The following is a 22,904-nucleotide window of genomic DNA, read 5'->3' as shown; positions in this document are numbered from 1 at the left end:
TAAATTTACAAATGTTTTGCAATATGCATGAATTTAGTCTGCTACCCCAAAAATCTGTATCAACATAAATCAAACGAAAAAAAAAATGAAAAGTATAACAACAAATTTGAAATCAACATTTTACAAAGCAGACTCGGCTTTGCACTTTGCAATTCACTTCAACAGCTCAAACAAAATAGTTACAAATAAATTAATAGATTGTATTAACAGAAGATTAGCTACGCACACCTTTATGATAATAACAAACTTACATGCATAAAAATGACCAAATCGTTTTATAATCATTGTACTTATATACAGAGTATGCGATTGTACCACAAAACTACTTCTAGTAGGTTGATAGACTTGTCTTTAATAGGATGTATAGGTGTTTGATTTATCACAAGCATGCATGCATTCAGGCAACCAAATGGGCATGCACATATCCATATGTAAATCCCCTAATGATTGTACGAAATATGACATAATGTGCATGTCTTCAAACTTTACTATTGAAATCAATATATTAAAAAGTATTTCATCAAATATCTCTCAGTTGTATATCATAAGTATTTAGAGAATAATAGACACATTACTCATTAGGAATTTAGAGAACACATCAAATCCATAATTGATGTAGTGGAAGTGTTGAAGTTCAACCTTCGATATGAATTACCAACGTAATGAAATACTTATATGGAAATTTCGCTGTTTCGAACGTTTTAGAAATTTTGAGCAATGCTCAAAATACATACTATACATATATTTCAATGAATTGTCTGAGTTAAAAACATGATAAAATGTGTATCGTGTGCTGGATGCATATAATTAAGTCTAACTAATTTACAGTGAAGAATATCTTGTGATTAATATTAGTAAACAAACCAACTAACATAGATACTTGGTTATTATAATTGCATTGGTGTTTTGTAAATTACTGCTTCTAAATAAAATACATATGTGCGAATATATTTGTTTCAATGCTCTTTTTTAAATGCAATTTTATAAGTCTGAAATTAAGAAGTGGTGTGAAAATTTAAGATTTTATGCCTGGCCACGCATTTTCATAATTTTTATCTATTATTAATAACTGCGCATATACACGACATATGATAAAAAACAAATAAAGATTTGCAAATTTGATTGATTGTTGATTTGCCAACACAATGAATCCGAAAGTTGTATTTACTACGAATAGTTTTCAACAAAGTGGAAAACAACATTTGTTTATAATCAGATAGAATAGTTTTAAATTTGAAAAAATGAGGGAATAATAGCGTTTTGTTATGTGTATTGGGAAAATGCAATTACTGTAATGGAAACAATTTCGGGAATGTGAATTTTTTCGGATTGTGTAACTTTCTGTTGTATTAATGATAACAAGCTCCTTTGTCGCTTGATAGCAACAACTGCTCTCCTAAGTATAACATTTTTGTCATTTTCTAACATTCGACCACGAAAAGACCACGAAATTGACTCAATATGAAGCTAATCGATTACATTGCGTTCTGATACTAAACATTTAATCAATTATAGCTTGTATCCAAACACAACATTGTAGATGAGTCTACAAATATCTTAACCTATGAGATGCATTTTACATTATTTCACAGTAAGTATGGGATTAAGATATTAATGTTTATTTTTCAATCGTATGTGGTCTTGTTATAAGCGCCCATTCGATTGTTTATTTATTATGTAGTGGTTACCGCAATTATATTTTAATAGAATCTCAAAGAATGATAAATAGAGAACCAACAATAAAAACTAATAAAAATAAACAAGGAGATACGAAAACAATATATTCCAAATTGAGTACATAGCGAAGATATTAATACAAGTTTCTCAAGAACTACAACATCGACTAGAAATAGTAGCTGATTTAGATAACTGAGAGACATAGATACAGAGAGAGAGAGAGAGAGAGAGAGATAGTCACAGTAAGAGACAGAAATGGAGACAGATGGAATAAATATATGATTTGTTTATATATGTATACGAACTTCATTAGCAGCATTTTTATCCATTAATATATATTACACACACATATTTAGTATTTTACTATTTAGTATATTTTACAGTCATTAGTATTCAATTCATATGCTAGGCAGTCATACATATTTGTACTCTATATGATCGCGGCCATGAAATGTTTAATCGCTGTTTGCATCTACAAATATCAAAGCTTTATATGAACACTTTGATCAGTTTATGAAAATGTCACTTTTTAAATATAATATCTCACAGACATTGGGGTATTATCTCGTTTTCTTTATTGGTATGTATTTTTCTAATATAAAGATATCAAGTTTCTTATTTATGAATTATTATTGTATAATATGCAGTCTTATCGATAAATGTTTAATCGCTTAAGTTTGATTTGCACAATATACATATATGTATATATATATATATGAATTACGACTTCAATTACGAATATGAAACACAATATTTAACACCAATCACTGATTCTTCAAGGGCTAATACGAATGCAAAATGTCTAAATGATGGCATACAAAAGGAATAAAACCAAATTGATATATGTATGTATATGTAAAGGCTGTTTTATTTTCCAATTACATTGATTGATTCCACTCCCACAGAAGATTTTATGATCTTCCTATGCCTTTGGTCGAATAGCTCGGTGAAAAGACATTTGTTTTCCCATCACATAAAAATAAGGAACACAAAACGTGCAACACTTGCGCTCAGAGAAAGCGCTGAGAAACTAAGTAAATCAAATGATAATGAATTTAGAAGAGCAAGATATACGTCGATACGATAAACATAGGCATTTATAAGGAGGAAAAATAGAAGAAGAGTTTGTTAATAATTTGGCGATCAATTAGATTATATTAAAATCACAACGATATAGATTGCGGTAGTTTAAAGTACGCACATTTTACACTCAGAACAATTTTAAGTACGATACAGTTTTGGAACAGGTTTCAATAGTTCTCAAAATGCCAATCAAAATCAAATAATAGAATTAAATCGATGTGGCGAGCTTCAAAATCAAAATAAGAAACATAACAAATGACCAATGCACACCGTCCGTTGCAATGACATTTGATGGAAAGTTTTATTCGCACGCTAATTAGACCACAATTAAGTTAATTGAGAATACAACATGATTAAATAACGGAAATGAAACTAAATTCGAAAATCAATACAAAATGAGTTTGTTGAAAAATAAAATACAAAAGAATACTTTTATTTCTATTTTACATTTCTCGTTGATTCTTGCTTTTGCATTTGTAATTTAGTTAAAATTTCTTTTTGTGAACTTTTGTTGTGGGAATTCTTGTGTATGTGTGATTGATCGAATGTTCTGAATTTCGGTTTCAGTCTGAACAGGTGATTGATGGATTGTTGCTTCTTTTTTTTAAGAGGTTGTGTTGCAAAGTTCCTCATGGAGTATGCGTATTAATCGAGGTAGTTCTACCGCTGGCATTTGGCTATGCTTATTATACGGCCGTGTTTTATGAGGCTTTCGTTTTATTGTATAATGTTGTTTAGTTTCGTATATATAGATAAGTGTATTTTAGTGTTTTATTTGTTTGGTGAGTAGTTTTTTGTAAATCAAAATCAAATTTCAGCCAAATATTTCCCGATAAAGGATTCATATGGATGACGCGCAAGAAAGGTAAGAACTGCACAATTTCATGATTTGAAGATATAGCTGTCTTCTAAATTGATATCGTCTTCTTTTAACACTTGTAGAAATTTAATTTTGATTTGCTTTTTTTAACGGATTAACGGATTTAAGTGGATTACATAAAATTTATTTTGATTGTAGTAATAAAAATCGAGTATTTTATACATTTTTCGTATAAGTTGTTGATTATTTAATTGTCTGTTGATGTAAGAAAATTTAGTTTGTCTCACCTTCGCCCTTTTTCATTTTTTAATGTGCCCCCATACTTGGCTCTTGTTCCAATCAAGTCTATAATCTCAGGTATACAACTTGCAAAAATCGCCTGTTTACAGTATGAAAGATAATGATGATAGTGAAATATTTTTCGGCTTTTCGTTGTACTATTGAATACTTTTTATTGATAGAAATAAAAAAAAAAAAAAAAAAAACAAACAATAATCAATTCAGTATGACAGGGTTCGGAGAACGTAAAGGAGTTAACACAAGGCGACAGACAGAGTGAAATTTCGACCTTAGCTGCTCTCAGAAGAGTCCTAAGGAGACTTTTTCGACGATTCAAAACCGCATTATTTCATAGAGATTATAATTTGTATTTTTGCTGTTCCTGAATAATTTATTATTTGTGGGTGTATTATCTAAAGTTTCTATATGTTCGAAATCAAATGATACTGGCACACAACCAAAACTGAAAACTGAAAGAGAAATATTCAAATAAAATGTAAATAAAAGAACAAATATTACGGATCACTCTTTACGATTTATCAATTAACCATTTAGAAAAGCTTCAATTATTTTGTTGTTCATTTAGTTAATAATACACATGAAGGTTGAGTATATAATTTTTGCATTAGGCTTTCGATTTCTTGGGGGTACGTGTTGGCCTCAGCAAAATTATTCTACATATGAAATCGGTATTTGTACACGAGCACATATATCACTAATAAAAGGTATGAGAGAAAAACAAAATACTCTAATTTCTATATAACACAATAAATCAATATAAACATATGTTATTTCATTGTGACTGTGTTTGTCTTGGGCTTTCTGGTGCCTATAAACATAAATTGACGATAACTACAAACTACGACAAAGTATGGTCGTTCTGCGTAATGTGTGTTTTTTGGATAATCTGTAGAGAGAAATTCACAAAATGTACTGTTGTATTTTGTTTTCTTTAATTATGTGCTTAAGAGTAATAAAAGTCTTAGTATATGTAGATGTGGATATTTTTGAGGAATCGGGAAATATTTGTAGATAATGTGGACATGATGCTAATACTGAGACGGATACTGAATATGATTAAACACATATTGCAACTTTTGTTACCGATAACAAATTATTGGATTATCCTAGAGTATTCGTTTGTAGGCGCGCTTTCCGCGCTCTTTTCTTACTTGTTATGCGTGGCAGCGGCATACTAAGAAGGTGCAAGCAAATTAACAACTTTAATTTTATCAAATTGATGAGATTAAGTATAGGTGTTTCATGTATTAGGTATGATCAACATACGGCTTATGTAGTATTTAGTTTAGTAGAGTATATGTATGTAATTACAAGTGAATTGAATATAATAATTATGTATAAAAATTGCAAAAAGTTTCTACAGCATTTGTTAATGTATGTATTTCATTAGAATCAATAAATTTGTATAAAACTTTGAATAAATTTATGTTCATACACAAAAAATCAATAGAGAACTAAAGCCGCAAAAGGTGTGGGTTCCAACAAACAAACCAACAAACAATTCAATTTTATGCATATCTTTTCCTTATTTATATATTCGGTAAATTTAAAAACCAAAAATCTATAAAAGTTATTTGGTTCAAAAGCGGAACAAACTAAATTGTTATGAAATAAAACTAATTTGTTCTCATAAAGTGACTTTGCTGAAATTGCATAAAAACTCGTTCTGCACTGCTTCAATGCTCAAACACACAAAAAAAAAAAAAAAAAAAAAAAAAAAAAAAGAAAACGTAAAGCACATACTAAAAATACAAATAGCCTTATAATTCATTGGCTTATGCTATAATATATTCTCAAATTGTTTTCATTTTGCTTAATAAATCATATCAAAAGTTTTTAGGAAAAATCTTCTAAGTTTTGCATTGTTTTCCGTACCAAAATGCATAGATTTCTCTTTGATTTATGCCACACGCAAGAAATTTAAAACCTTCTGTAAATTGTTCCTTAAAATAAAAATTGCCAATCCATGAAATACATGTTAATATATATAAAATATATACATATATATATTAAAAAAATTGGCTGTATGTATATGTGGATATTTGATATGTTGGCTTGCTTGGAATCAATTTCGAAATTACTCTACCAATATCATATGATACATGCATGCTTCGATTTTTGCAATACAATAAAATGAATAAATATTGAGTTTGATAAGAAAACTACATATAACAATATGTATAGTAGATTAAGTTCTAGTCAAAAGCGCTGTTCCCAGATGAGCGAAATCGCGTTTTTCCGCACAACGCACATTTCGTTCCTCAGTTCAAAGCAGAAAATAAATAAAACGTATCGATACTTCGATACTTGAATGCATGTGGATGTCAAATCAGTTGTTCTACATACGAAAAAATAGACAACCTACGTTTTTGCACTGATATCGCAAAGCGAAAACATCCAAAAATATGATAACTTTAAAAACCATGAAAAGAGTGCGTGTGCGGCTTTTTCTTGTGTAGATAAATAACATTAATTAACATATGAAATTGGCATAAAAAAAATATTGCAACCAAGTTGCAAAAATATTTACTTGGCATATTTTCGCCATTAAATTAGGCAAAGAATGTGAGTTCATCTGTTTCTTTTAATAATTGCATTTATGCATCAGTGGTGTATCTTATTTATTTCGCTCATATGGGAGCAGCGCTTAACAAGGAAATTCGCCCTTTCACACTACACAACCGCCGACTTTATAAGTTGGCCCATTAATAGTGCTCTGGAACAGAGTGTTGTACACACACAAGAAATACCTATTCATACACGTATAGTTAACATTGTACACAAAAAATCGATCTTAAAAGCTCAAATAAAAATAATAAAAATAAAACAAGATACGTATTTCTTCATTATAATAGTACATATAAAGACAAAACAAAATTTACAGAAGGATTTGACAACCAATTCGAATATTTTACACTTTGGCTTATGTTCACAGAGTAAAATCATGTCTATCTCTTACACGTGCCACCAAGAAACCAATGCCTTTTGAGAAATTCGAAATACCAAGTCTGTTAGTTCTCAATTTTTTTGCTGAGAAAAAATTGTAAGACAATCCGTTTACGGCGACTGTATAAATTTTTATCTTAAATTTCTCTTGTTTCGAATACCTAGCAAATATCATATTTTTATGCAAATTCAAGTGAAGTCAAAAATAAAACTAAAAGAAAATAAAATATTTATATAAAAGTGTAATTAATAAAAATGAACTAATATTTAAAAGGTTTATGTACTTTTTTGAAGTTTAGTAAAAATGCAATATAAGAAAGAATTATGTTAAATTAATTGTAGCGATTGTAGCTTTATATTCAATTTTGAGATTTGATTCTTTTTCTTGTGTTGTTGTTATTGACTTATTTATTTATTTCGTTTCGATTGTATTTGTTGTAATTTTTAGATTTTTTTTTTTTTTTTTTTTTTTTTTTGATTGTGGTACAGCCAGCAACATGTTCGTGTACCTTTTTCTAGGATCCTTGCTATATGTTCCACCATATTTGCTTCTTTGGGCAGCCAGTTCAGTGATTTCTGGTATCCAACTAGCGAACACGGCCTAAATTCAACAACACACGTACACATTTAGAATATAGAAAAGTGCCAAAATAGTTGTTGAGTTTCATTTACAATTGCAGTTACAAATATGGGCTAACTTCATTGGTGTTGTTTTGTTTGGCTGTTGCGTGTTAAAAAATGCATATTTTGCTTATAGACGACGACGACGACGACGACGACGACGCAAACGTTGCACAACATAAAAGAAACAAGGAATTTCAACTCACAACGCATAACGCACAATACTGGCACTCTAACGACCATACTTAACTCATTCAATTGATCACTCACACACAGTCATACTTGTTTATTTACGTATATACACACTTAAAATAATCTCTTGTCGAAAATAGGAGTAGATACTCTGACAATATTACATCTATTTGTACATTATTTTACATATACAAGTACAGTTTTGGCTTTCTGCAAATTCAAAGATGTTTACCTTTAACTCTAATTAATGAGTTGATTACTTTTTGTGGTAATAAAACATGTTATCTAAAATTTACAAGTGTTACAGATTTACAGCTGTGCACGAAGAGTGCAATGGCTGCCTACACATTTGCATATGTAGAGAGAGAGAGAGAGAGATAAAGAACTCTCTCAATTGACGGTTAAAGTTCTCGGGTTATTGTGATGGCAGTTGAAATACAAATTATATAATGAGTACTTAAAAATTGTTGATGTATTTTATGCAAATTGCTATCCTATGGAATTTTTAAAAATTTAAATTAAACCTGACACCTTTTAATTTCCAAAATATGTATTCCATTCATTTTAATGTAAATAACATTTCATTCTAAAACTTTTTTGGTTTAGATGACAATTTTTAAGCAGACGTACTCAGAAGACATCTTTAAGTTGATAGAAAGTTATTTTGAAATATCAGTTTACAGAATAAAACAATAAGAAATTTAAAAAGAAACTGACGCTGATAAAAATCGTTTTATTCTTAGATCAATACGAATAAATTATAGAATACTATAGCTTATTACGTGTACTTTGTTTACATTGTTTTATTGGCAATGCGTGACCGATGCTTTAAATGTGAATTAACAACAATGCGCCAAATGGTTTTGCACAAATGCTTTAAGATATGAAAAAAAAAACAAACTTTGAAACATTGCAAATAGAAAAAACGCATATTTTGAAGTTTCTTTGATATTAATACAAGAAACGTTAAAAGCTTGGCAACATATTATAAGAAACGAAAACCAAAACAGATTTAAAAACTGAAAATTTTGTAAAACACACTCCTACAATTGGATTCCATGAAAATAAATTCAAATTGAGAGAAAATAACGCAATGAAATAAAAATGTTCAAGAACTAAGAAATGTCATTAAATATTCTTACTAATCTCTTTAAAAATTATTATAACTAAATGTTTAATCGAATAATTATAGAAAATTTAAATACAAATATTGTAGTTACTTTAGTTTTAACAATTTTTTAAAGCGCCTCGCAACTATAATAAATGTCATGGGCTTTGTTTAAGAATACTTATTAAAAAAATATAAATTTATAAACTTGTTGTATTTACGATCTTTTTTATAAAAAGTTGACTGCATCTACATTTGAGATTAGGGTAAAGATATTAGTATAACTTTGCATCACAGTCAACAGTCAACTTTATATGCGAGTTACCAAAATACAAATTCGTGTGGTAAATAAAAAATAAAACAAAAGGGTAACAGACTAAGTAAATGTGTAATTTGATTAAGTTTAAAAGTAAATATTCAACACTATTGCAGATAATAAATCGTTACATTATTGTATTTGTACAAAAAGTGGTTGAGAATGAAAATGCACAGAATTTGAAACACCTGCACCTTCGGATTCAAATAAATTCTCAATAGGAGTATGCATTTACTGGATCAGTAAATGAGATTAGTAAAAATGTCTGAATCGTTGGAAAACTAAACAAAAAAATTAAAAAATTATTTTACTTTTGACATCTGACAGTTTTCTACACGTAAAGGCGCGATTTAGCTCAGAGAGTACGCTAAGGATATTTGAGATCTTCATTTCATCAATTGATTATATTGTTTAATTGGTATTTTAGTACCATTGGTTATATTGAGGTATTTTTAGATATATATATGATGTTATGTAATTTATTACATTTAATACTTTATTTGGAATGTTATAGACTACCTCTTTCCGTGTTCTCTTTTGAGTTCACCGCCATATTTATTGCCACTACCGACGAGTTCAATTATTTCCGGTATACTGCTGGCAAACATTGCCTAAAATATTTCATATACACGAAGATATACCAAAATTAACAAATTTTATCTATAATTGTTAATAATTACATATTATTTTATTTTAAATGAAATCTTAGAAATTACTGCCGACAAGTTCTTGAATTATCAGAGCAACGGAACTTCTAGTCAATCACACCAGAGGGCGCTAATACGATCTGTGTGTGTATATACAGTACGTATGCAATTACAATTTGTTTTCTTACACTTAAATCAAATTTGTGGCAGTCAGAATTAGTTCATGCAAAAAAAAAAACAATAACATTGAACATTTATGACCGAAAATACTTTTCAAATATCGAATATATCCCAACTGCTTTAAAAGCCTGCTATGTTATATTTTTATCATAATTTCCCACAGTCAGTGTTTCTGTGGAGTCGATTTCGGTTTCGATGTCGGTGTCTGTTTCGATGTCTTGTCTACAAATTATTTTAAATACAAAATCAAAGGCAAATCGATAAAGTTACACATTATAAAAATCGATAACTTCGCATGCAATTCTGTTTGATTCATAAGAAAAGTAAATGAAGAAAATGATTCATCTACCAGCTGCTGCTGCTCGAGTAAGTAAGTAGATGTAGTAGATGGCTCTGTGTGTGCATAATTAGAATATTTCAAATACGTCGAGTGACAATAGATAACTGCAATTTGAGACGCATGAAGTTAATTAAACGTGGATGAACGAGTACGTAAACCAAAGCTGAGTCTCAAATTAAACTTTAAGATATAATGAATAATCAAAAGAGTGCAGCGTTATAATGTCGATCTATGTATGTATTTACATAAATATAGCATATTTCATAAATACAATTTGATAACATTAAATGAATTAAATAGTAGTAAATTTATAGTATAAGTCCATATGGTATTAATCCAACTGTAGTTTGTAAGTATGTATATTTCTAGAACGTAGTAGAAGTAAAACTGTTTGAATGAATGAAGGTTTAAGTTAATTGTTATAGTAAATGCTACTCTCGGTATTTTGGCTACTTGGTTGGGGGTTTTTAGGAATATACTTCGATACTTTGTAAACAAGAAGTAAATAAGAAGAAGCTAATTTTGAGCATTACTGTTCTAGGTAAATTTGGTAAACAACCACAATGTAATCATTCACACATATCAGCACTGCGAACCCCACTGCTTGTTTGACCTAAGCCCAATGGGACTAGACGACAAGAAAGAAAAGCGCGCGCGCGTGATGGAGAGACAGAGAAAGGAAATATTCTCTTGTTGGATACAACTAAAATAAAGCTTAGAGTTTGATGCAAACTGTATATTTATGGTTTATGGTTTTAGTATTACTTTGCAAGAAATTTAACTTACCAAGCCGACGAGCAGAAAGAACACCAGAAATGTTCTTCCCAAGACAGTCTCACAGTAGACGTCACCATATCCTACCGTTGACATGGTCACAATTAGGAAATAGACACAGGTCCAATAGGATAAACGATGAGCATTATTAAAATCCAGCGGATCGCCAGAGTTTTCCAGCTAAATTTTAAGTAAATGCAATCGCAATTTATAATTGCAAAAAACACGCATCAGCATCCCATTGGCTATTAAAAATTAGAAAAAACGCCACGCGAATCTTCCAATTATGTTCGAGTATGCTTTGTAACAAATTTCAACATAGCGTTTACGTTAAAGAAAATCTGGCTTCCAGCACATGCTGCAATTTGTCACAAAGTCTTCTGGAAGATGCGCGTCACGCATACATACATAGATGACTACTCGTATGTTTATACAAAGGATGGGAAAGGGTATGTGTAAGTGTGTTGATGTCGTTGGGTGCATAAGGATGTGTGTGTGTGTTTACATACCAGATGTATAATGCCCGCTGCTGTTAACCACACGGATATAAAAATGGATACTAGTTGAGCCAAGCGAATTGAGCTCGATGTTTTTAGTACGTTTAAATATTGTAAAATATCTGGAACAGTCATGAGACGTAGCGCTCGAAGAAATCGAAGACCTGTTTATGATACATACATTCATGATATATAATTCTGGGGGCTCATTCAAACATATCATACACATACACACAAATACGTATGTATACGAGTACATATACATTTGTATATGTATACGTGCATGTATGTAGAGTAATGCACATTGCATGCATACAAATCGATCGCGACATATTTGTTTATTTAAAAAGTTTGCAAAAAAGAATATATATGTGAGTAGAGCATGAAGAATACGCGGAATATTTATTCGTGTAACCGATTTGTATGCATAACTTTGTAAAAAAAAAAAAAAACATTTTGAGCAATATTGTAATATTTTTTGTAAGTATTTTTTGTTCTTACCGATCCAAGTTCGATCTAAATATATTGATACGAAGGACGGGGGTATTGTAAAATAATCTACAAAACTGTACATTTCTAACATAAACCAAAGCTTATCGGACGCCGCTATGAACTGTAATAAAGTTGTTAATAAAAAAGAATTTGTAAAACAGAAATTGTAACATATTAAACAGAAAAGGTTTAGCCAATTGCATTTTCATACTAAATAAATGATATGCGAATGAGCCGCAGTGCAACTTACTCGTATAAAAAAGTAAACCATAAAAAAGATATTGAATGCGAGATCGATCTGTTGAGTAATGTTATTACTCCATTTTTGGCATCTTTCGACTTCTTCGCTAGATGCATCAACGAAGTATATAATGAGAGAGGCAATGCTGAGTATAAATACGAGTACGACCTGAAAATGAAAAATAAAAACAATTATTAACAACTAACAACTGGACTTAGTTATTACGGAAACTTTTCAATTTATGTTTTTATTTTCATGATATACCTAAAAGTCCTTATAGAATACTAAAACAGTTGTTGTAAAAGTGCGAAATATTTAAGTCTATCCAAAATTAAAGCTTATGATTCAAGAATCAAACCCTTATTCCGTAAAGTTAAAGATTCGAAATCTATCTGTCCAAATTTTAAAAATAATTATTTTGAAATCATTGAATCATTATCATAATATCTTTATCTATCCACTAAAACCAAATTGTATCCGTAATTTGTAAGAAAACCGAATTTACCGAATTTTATCATGTAATGTTAGGAATACAAAAATGTATAACAATTTTTTGAGCAAATAAAAATAGCAATAAATAATATTTCTGTTTACACAACATTTAAATGAACCCATATCTCATGATTTTACAAATTTTACTAAAGATACATACATATATACAAAATAAACGGCCATTTCTAACTTTAATCTTGTACATCTAACAAAATACCTGCACAAAAATCCCTTGACAAAACAGTGATTCAAATTTAATTGATGGCTTGCCACGCTGCCAAATGCATAATATTAAAATATAATACCTGCATTCTTTATGTTGGCTCCTTATCATATAGTTATCAGTAGAAAAAGGTTTTTGCTTATAAGGTTTTAAGCAACCTAATATATCATATACATACATACGTATACGTACACACATTAAAAACACCAAAGGCAGCCGCTTTCTGAGGCCAGTAAATCAATTCTAATTTCAGTATGTACTATAGTATACTTGTAGTATATGGAAATACTAAATTTGGTAGCTTACGTTGTTGACATGCAACCAACAGCAACCCAATGTGACACAATAAAGTCCAAATGCTATACTTTACACGCAAGTCATTTTTCCCCCATGCAGTTACTAAAGCTACAATAAACAAATACAAAAGATAAAAGTTTTCTCGAATACGAGACTCTACTTATTTTTGTCTATCCCAGAGATATGCCCTAAGATGACTCTATAGTAAATACATAACTATTTCTGAAATTCTATGGGCTGTAATTATTATTATAAATGGTGCGTATAAACATAACAATATGAAAACATAAAATTTATCTGCGCAGATTGTCTTTGAGATATTTTTGGTGTTCTTTGTGGCGTTGATATGGATAGACGTGAAATATGTGAACATATGAACCAAGAAAAACTTACCAAAATTCGTCCAGTTGTTGTTTGACCCGAGATAAGCTCCCCAGCCCAGTCTTTTGCTTCTGTCATAAAGGTTCCCTCGAACTCCTGTTTGTTGCGTGACGCCTTCTGCTCTTTTTGTTTGGGATCGTTGGGTCCCAGGTCCGGCTCCTTGCGGCAGCAGACGAAGGCAAATGCCCGCCATAGCAGCACAATGAGCAGCCCAGCAAGGAATGTGAATATGCTGGATAGCAGAAAGCACCAATATTTACGAACTTTGAGACAATCATCGGCATCGAATGGTGAATCTGTTGGATCATCGGCCAATGATTCGACAGTGCTTTGATCACACCCCGACATCCCCTGCAATATGTGTACAATAAAATATATTATATATATATTATATATTGTGAGCAGAAGCATAATATCAATTAGCAGTAGCATTAACATACGTAACATATACATATATAGTATTTATTAGTACTAAAAATATATTTATGGCGACACACAAATCTTAGGACAGAACGGCAATTACAAGTACAAACAAAACATGAATCTGGCGATATATTACACAAATGTACGTCACATTTGACATTTTCAAGAATGCCTTAATGCCTCGTGTGACAAAACGTATGTATAACGCAGTAAATGGAAATAAGTTTGTTAGAAACTGGGTTCATCTATTAATTTTAACAAATTTGTAGAACTGAAATGAATTACTTTAATTAATGCTTACATTTGGCATGTCGGTAATATTTGCGCCGATCAAACCGCTTGCCATTTCAGTTGATTACATTTCGCCAGACTTCTATATATACTTGTTAATTATATGTGCAATGTACTAATCTATGAATATGATTATCGGATTGGCTCAGCTCGGGTTGACGTTGGGGCTAGGTATTTATGTTGATATTGACGCTGTAGCTGATGTTTTTGCTCGCTTTGATGCTGACACTGACAATACTCGCTATACTTCAAGTGCATATGAGCCCCAGACAACTTTGAACATGGCCAAGTGGCCAATGACGCCACCAACACAGCACCTCGACAACGACAACAACGACAGCGAAACGGAACAGAACGAAACGAAACGGATCGGATCGGAGCGGAACGGTACAGAACGGAATGGAACGGTACGGTACGAAAACTTGGCAAGCCTTTAAAAATAGCAGCAAAACAAATCTTTTATTTTTAAAGTGATCTCGCAATGTAGGCGACACGCACAATGATCATACACACTCAAACGCAGAAAAGAACACAGAATGCGACGACGATTTACTCAAGATGTCAGCATTGGTCGGCATACGACAATCTACAATTATTTAGAAGCACTTTATACAAATATTGAGCAATATGGCCCATAGGGCAAACTTCAAACCCGTTTAATTAGACACGACTTCACGATTTTATTAATAAATTATTATTATTCATTTTACAAGTTAAATATGTGTGATTTATAAAGATGTGCACGCTTTTCTGTTGAGGCCAACGTACTTAATGAATCACTGCTTGCCCACTGTGTATATTTCGTATATATGCAAAATATGTACATACATATATCTACATATAGTATGTGTGTATTTTTTATATTATACACTTGCATTTGTGTCTTTCACCCACATCACATCACAGTCACACGCACTGAACAAAATGGAGGCACCGAACGAACGAACAGCCCAACTGTCCCGCGCAAACTGAAATTGAATAAAAAAAAAAACGTAAAAGCGCTACGATTACGAAGAGTCCCAACTAAGACCGAAGGCTTGTCAACCGGCCAGCATGCTATCTCCTGACGCTAGTAGCATGTGCATGAGAAAGGCAGCGAGAACTATTACTATAATATAAGTTCGTGCCGGCAGGAAATGTTTGTAACAGCAGAAAGAAGCATCTCCAACCCTATTAAGTATACATATTCTTGAGCAGCGTCAATAGCCGAGACGATATAGCCATGTTGGTATGTCTATTTTATAGTTGTAGAGAGAGTGAATTTTGATGCAAACAATAATAACTATGGTCTTTATTATTTCAGAAAATTTGATTGCGATCAGATAAAAAATGTCGAAGATATTAAAGAAAAACATTTGTATGGGGAAAACGCTTACTAGGGGTCTTAGCTGCTTTGGCTGGCTATCTGGTATATTAGGCACACTTTGGTATATTTTTAATATAGTACTGTATCAAAACCTAAAATAGCCTTTAGTATTTAATTACTTTTGTGGTATATTATTTCGATATATTGTACTTTAAAATAAATACCGCAATATTTTGCATCTATCAAAAATGGGTAGATGGTCTCCAACAGTCGAGCACACTCAACTGTATCTTATTTGTTTTCTCTGCCTCTTAACCGCGAGAATTGTCAGGGCAGGAGACAAGTTTGAAATTAATTATTGCAAAAAGAAAGTATACACCTTGATCAACAACAGACGCCCACTATCGTTCACTAAAATAGGGCGAATTATATGCATATTTCGTACATTTCGCTAAAGATTTGTCTACATTTATTTAAGACTTAGGATTGTTTAAACACACATTTTACTGTCGAATGTGAGGTTTAAATTATAACAAGACTTTATTCAATTTTTGGTTTTCATCGTTAACGGTTAATTCCTAAATGAACAGATGAGAACCATTTGTAAATGTGTACATACATATGAACATATGTAATCGAATATGTGTGTTTACGTAGCTGAATGTGTTCGTGAGTTGCCAAGAGTGAATTATTATTACAATGGAACGACAGAAGGGGCAAACATTAATAAATTAATTATTAGCTCTCTTGTTCTGCAGCTCGATGCTATAGGCCCACTTACAATGACAGACAGACACACACAAACACACACACACACACACTCATACTCACACAAAGGCATTTACTTCTGTGACCTGGTGCCCGTCGAACTTTTAGCGACTGCCTGCTTTTGCCTCTTTAGCAGCGCGGACGAGCACCAAGTTAACTTAGCTTAACTCGGCCTTGTCACGCCATGTTGCAAGTTAGCTGTCGTTTCATAATTTACGCGTTTTGTTTGTTATTTCCGGCGGAGCATTGCTATCCGTTACGAGGCCTAAGTATAGTATGTAGCAGAACATCCCCTCTTTGTATATTTTGAGCTTGTGTTGTTTAAACTGAGTATATTTTTCCGCTGACCATAATTTCTCATATTGCTTGAGCTTATCAAATACAATTTTATTTCTTATCAAATACAAATTCGTGAATAAACATTTTTCAAACTGTCGGATATGTTAGACAAATTTTGCGAATTTCCGAAAACGTCTGGCAATGAGCATTACGACAATGACGAATGCTATTTTGTTTTGATCAGTCATCTAACCAGTTTTCTAATAGCATTCTAGGAATTTCAATTGTAATCAATACTCATAATGAGAAATAAGTGTTGTATAAAAATCTAGTGAAAAATATACATTATATAATCGTAGTTTTGGGTTTATAAAAGGTATGCAAACTTTTATGTATGATTTAAATTAATTTAGTGGTTTTTGAATATCATAAAACTTTATTTATATTATGATAAATGTCTTGAAGGGCAGTAGTGAAATTTTTTAAGTTTTCCAGAAATTATGTATGAACTATTTGACGTTCTACATAGCTATTTTACGATACATTTTTATATGCGCATATTTATAGCCTATAGGTAAGAGGGTATTATAACTTCGTGCGTGCAGAAAATGTATATAAGTAAAGTAAATATTTTCTTGATCAGCATCAACAGCCAAGACGATAAACTGCAATGGGGTGATAGTTTGAATGTAGCACTACACCGATATAACAAATATAGCCTGTGGTGTATTTTAGTATTTTTGGTATATTAATTGAATATATTTTTAGAATATGGTTATATTGAAAATGGGTAGCTGGTATGTCACAGTCGAGCCCACCTGACTGTAGCATTCACTCTTATTTGTATTCACAAAAACGCAATAAGTGATCGCGCATAGACATTTTATGCAATTATCAGTTACTAGATAAATATTGTCCGGCTTGTAATTTAAGCATTCGACAGTCTCAACGATATTACAAGATTTTTAAAAAGTCGATAAATGGAGCAACTTAACTGTTGTATTTAACTAACCCAACTAACTAGCTTCTTATTAAAGAAAAATCGATTAAACAACATTTATTATATTTATTGTAATTAACTGAAATTTTGTAATACAAAACAAAATTTTTTAATTATATAAAATAGATTTAAGATTAAATAAAGTGTATCAATAAAATGTTTATTATCTTGGGAATACTTTAAAAAAAACCTCCGTAAGAAAAGTCAATAAATTCATTCGAAAAACAAATGGATTAATGTTATTCAAACTTTGATTCATTTTTATAAGCTGCTGTACTTGTTACGTCTCACAATCTTATTGATGCGTTATCAGTAAATATATAAATAAAAAGCCTAAACGGAATATATGCATACATAGATGTTTGTTCATGCGGAAAGTAAATAATCACTATGACTGCAGTTTTATTGACGCTCAAAGTCTCTTAAGATTGTATTTTGTGATTGTCCAATGAGAATTAGAAGCTAGACTAGTTCAAATCAATCATTCTTTGCTCCAAGGCACATTTTAATGATTTGCGCATTTATTATTATTATTGTATATGAAAACAAAAGTGTGTAATTGCCACAGGATTCCCAATACCCTAAACTATCAAGAAAATAAATAAGGAATATTTTATCGATGTCCATGACATATATAATATTTACTTTCTACATAGTTGGCCCCAAAAATACTAACGAAATGTCGAAACCTTGATATAAAATAGGTGAGAGTCACTTAATCGAAAATATTCAACTACAAGATCCCAATTTAATTCAAACCCAATTCCGTATTTACACCTAGAGCACCTCCTTATGTGATGCGGTTTTATTATGCGAGTTCATACACTATAGTAACAACATTCGTACAGCCCCTAAAGCTATTGCTGCAAAAGTAAACAAACTCAGGAAGAATAATATTAAAGCTATTACAAACAAATCAACTAAAAACAAGAAAGAAATTTAAAGTCGAGTGTGCTCGACTGAGAGATACCCGCTGCCCATTTTGAATAAGACCAAGACAGTGCGGTATTAAAATATACCAAATTCATATACTCCAAAATTAAAAAATATTCCAAATGCTTTATTTTATATATTGATATAGTACATTAAAAATACACCAGATTGTCAGCCAAAGCAGCTACACAAAAGTATTTCTTGAGTAACTTTTACAATTTTCATCTAATCGCATCCAAATTTTCAGGAGTCATAAATATTATGGTTTTTATTGTGTGTCCGTATCACTTTAGCTTTAAAATTACACTTGTTATTCAATATTTTCAATTTGCGAGGGCGGAAATGGACGTGGCAAAAATTTGAGACTGTCCGTATGTATGATAGACAGACTGACGACATTGCTATATCGTTTTCTCTGTTGACGCTGATCAAGAATATATATACTTTATGGGGTCAGAGATGACTCCCTCTGTCTGTTATATACATTCACTACAGGCATGAAGTTATAATACCATTCTGCCATATGGGTACGAAGTATACAAAGGTAAAAAAAATATTAATTTGTGTGCAATAATCAACTGACTTTCATTGATATCGCACTTTCTTCAATAAAGCTAAAATAAATTCTTAAGTATATTTTAGTATTTTTGCAGTGTATGAACTTCGTACATACTATATATTAAGAATAATATCGCACTGTTTTGCTAATATTCAAAATTATCCCACAGTCAGGATACGAACGCTCTTTTGAATTATTTCTTACACACAGCCGACTATGACATGATGCGGTAGAACGTTATATTTTCTGAAATAAACTACATGGACATACTATATTCGCAAAGTAGTATATAATTTCGTGTTTCTGATGCTGACTATTAGATTTACCCACTTAGACATACAGTCTAAAAATTTGTAATTCTTAGGATCGAATATTATCGTTTCTGCCTGTTAAATTAACTTCGCAGGCTGATACAGGCGGATACATATATATATATATGTATATGTAACATATACCTGGTCCCAATAGGGAAGAAGGATATGACAACAATGTGCTGAATGAAAATGATTGATACACGCAAATCGTGTCATCTGTAATCAATAATACAGAATTATGCTTTAAATCTTGGACACATCCGTTTTAACTTTTAGAGTGCTTTAATGTATGCATATTATTAAACCAAAGTAAACTAAACTATAGCGTATTTAGATATACTTTTTTATAAAAAGGCTTTCACATTGGGTATCAGGTATATTATTTAGAATTTGAACATTTGCCTACGAGCACGTTTATGAAATACTTTAAATAATTATGTAAGTGAAATAAAATTCATTTAAATTCATAAATTTTCACAAAAACAACTGTGTTTGGTAACGTTCTAACGGTGATTGTTACAACTATTTACTAGTAGGCTCACATTCAAGCAGCCGTACACTATACAGTCGATACAGCGTGACTAACTCTGTTGAACTAAACGACGCAATGATACATATTAAAATAAATAATGCATAATCAATGAACTAAGCTTAATTTGTCGTTTCAGCGGGGGACAGAATGTGCGGTTGGCAATCAACCGGATGAAGTCACACGACAACGGCCATGTAGTAATAATTTACATTGCGAACTATTGATTTTAAGGCATCGGCTTGGACATGGCCAGATAAGTTGACACATGTCTGTCAAAATCTAGTAGAACAACAAAGAAATTGGGAAGAACCAAGATAGCGAGAACGAGAAACAAAGACAGAGAGAGAGAGAGAGAGAGAGACAAATGGCAAGTGACAAGCAACGCACTGACAAATACCCTTCGACATTTTGAGCAATTTATGGTTAGTACTTGGCACGCTGATTGCTGACCGTCTCGACATGACCAAGGCCAAAGGGCTTACATTGGACTTGGATATTCTTTTGTACACATGTGTGTGTGTGTTTGTTTGTTCCACTTTTTCAGAGGTCTTGCGAACTGCTGCTGTTGGTGTTGCTGTTGTAGCCACTAGAGGCGAATAAGTATACAGAAAGCAATCTCCAGCTTATTAGAACTGTTGTCTGTATTTGAGGCATGGTTACATTCGAATACATAGGCAAACATTGTTGATAAAAAAAAAAAAAAAAACAACAACAATAAAAGAAAAACTCAATTCTCAATACTAGCAGTAGCGAGCAAATGAATAAATGATGATGCCTTCGGAAATGATAAATCGATTGAAGACTTATTGCACATCTACAGCCAGTACTTGTATTGCTAGCTTCAGCACAAGAAGCATTAAAACATTTATTTTTAAATGTGGCTTTACCTTTGGAGAGATGGGTGGATAAAACGGTGGCAGTTCATGACAATTTGGACACCAGCTGGCCATGCTAAGTGTTCAGTTTCAGTTTCAGTTTTCAGTATCAGTTTCAAGTAGTGCAAGTACTATGTTTCTGTTTTGGTATATTTCTTTTCGAGTTGCCCTTAAAATAACAACCGTAATCAATATTTTTGGGTCCGTGTTCATATTTACTTCTTGAAAATTGTGTGTGAACCACAAGACGGGAAAGTAGTCTTATCTTGATGTACTATATACGTTGAATGTATGAAGATAATATGTAAGGGGAATATAAAATGGGGTCAGTTAACCTCACTTAGGAATATAGACTTACTCACCTAGTACAGGCTAAACCACCGAGGCACGGCTCCAGGGCTGCCAACATTCACACGCTCAAATCGCACATCAAAGTGTAGACGATTTGTTGTAGAATTATTGCAGTTAATATTTATTGCTAATTATTATTTATTTATGGAAATTCTATTGATATTTTTTTTACACCTCCGTTCTTTGCGATTGTAATACAATTTTTATCCGTGCTTCCTTTCTTTCTTATTTCACCGTATACAACTTATCATATTTTTATGTTCATTAATAAATTTTGTATTTTTGTTGCAATTTGTTATTTATGTCTCTTTAGCATTCCGTTTTAAAAAACATTGTGCGTTTCTTGATTAGAATTGATTTTGATCAATAAATTTGCATTGAAAACGATGCTAACACTTTTCTTGCTTACTTATACGCAAATTCCTTTAAAATGTTTAATGTTTATTCACTTGCGTAAAATAAATAAAATTTGAAAAGTTATTATATATTGCTATTACAAAATGTTGCCCTATTAATTTCCTGTTGCCCACGACAACTAAAAGTATAGTAAGTAATTTAACAACGGCAGTGAGAAGGACAATATGAATAGTAAATAAATAAATAAAGACGCGAAGCAAATGCAAAGCAAAATCAGCAGCTGAGCGTCGACTTTTTGCAACGTGCTCTCATTACTGACAAGCTTATTCGGTGTCGTACTTTCTCTCTTGTGAACTTTCCCACACACATTCATTCTCACTCTCACTCGCAATATTGACGCAGGCGCTTTAGAAGTAGTCCGAATACTCGTTTATGCATATGTTATATTTTATCTTTCAATTTTAAAGGCACACTGAAATGTATGTTAAGGATCCGCACTGTATTATGTTAAGCAAACGCACTTTATAAAATTCAATATCATCTATTAGTGCGATTTGTGATGTCTATTATTATAGGAGTGAATTTATTGTAAACACAAATTGTTATCAACTGTAGTGTGTGGCTATACCGAAAGACTGATAAAGCGGCAAAGGCACCCATCCCATTTACATTTACATATGTCAGCAGCAGGGCAATGGACGTGCAAGAAACGAATTCGAATCGCGCGCATGAAGCATGTACGAGGCAATGAACGCTTTCATGAGCTGATGCAGCCTATGTTTGAAAGGGAAACACACTGCCCTACTTTTTAGTTTCGTATCCCCAACACACAGTCACACACACACACACACACACACACAAACTTACATACGTAGAGGTATACAAATACACTTCCTTAGGACATGATGGACACACTCACAGACAATTCACTGATGTAGACTTAATTCTCACTGTTTTAATCACAGGATATATAAATACGTACTCTTCAGTCAATATTATTTGAACAGGAACTTACTAGAAATTAATTATTGTATTCATTTTCTCTTTTAAATTTGGCAGTGTTGCCAGTACCAATATGTAAACATACTGGCTGACTCGCCAAGCGCGCATTGAACTCTTATGAGCTTAATTTCTTTGTAGGTATCTGATGCCCGACATTGCAATATACACACGCACACGGTCACGACTCACACACTCATGCAGATGTCTAGCATATATAAAACTGACTGACACACATATACAACGACAAACGCGGTCGACGTAAGCCAACACGAAGGACCAAGAGAGGA

The 22,904-nt window shown here is 31.9% G+C and overlaps 1 protein-coding gene across 39 annotated transcripts in view; it reads right to left on the bottom strand.

Moving 5' to 3' along the window:
* The window catches only part of LOC117574290 (calcium-activated potassium channel slowpoke), a 47,901-nt gene extending 26,201 nt beyond the window's left edge, over positions 1–21,700 (bottom strand). For 13 of the 39 annotated variants that reach the window (XM_052008106.1, XM_052008110.1, XM_052008112.1 and 10 more), the window contains exons 1-6: positions 13,640–13,978; positions 12,244–12,402; positions 12,003–12,114; positions 11,514–11,665; positions 11,017–11,184; positions 9,583–9,674 (exon numbers count right to left, since the gene is read on the bottom strand). In XM_052008106.1, the coding sequence (XP_051864066.1) occupies positions 9,583–9,674; positions 11,017–11,184; positions 11,514–11,665; positions 12,003–12,114; positions 12,244–12,402; positions 13,640–13,975 (1,019 nt within the window). In that variant the 5' untranslated portion in view covers positions 13,976–13,978. Of the gene's footprint in view, positions 1–3,867; positions 3,960–7,335; positions 7,428–9,582; positions 9,675–11,016; positions 11,185–11,513; positions 11,666–12,002; positions 12,115–12,243; positions 12,403–13,639; positions 13,979–14,351; positions 15,008–15,109; positions 15,243–16,478; positions 16,501–20,919; positions 20,936–21,269 lie in introns of those variants that run through there. The other 26 variants (XM_034258083.2, XM_034258078.2, XM_034258085.2 and 23 more) reach the window with 15 other exon arrangements.
* Positions 21,701–22,904: the final 1,204 nt, after the last annotated feature.

This window comes from Drosophila albomicans, chromosome 2R, assembly GCF_009650485.2.
Source record: "Drosophila albomicans strain 15112-1751.03 chromosome 2R, ASM965048v2, whole genome shotgun sequence".
NCBI lineage: Eukaryota > Metazoa > Arthropoda > Insecta > Diptera > Drosophilidae > Drosophila > Drosophila albomicans.
Note: the sequence above shows the minus strand (reverse complement) of the source record. Positions and strands in the feature narration are given on the sequence as shown.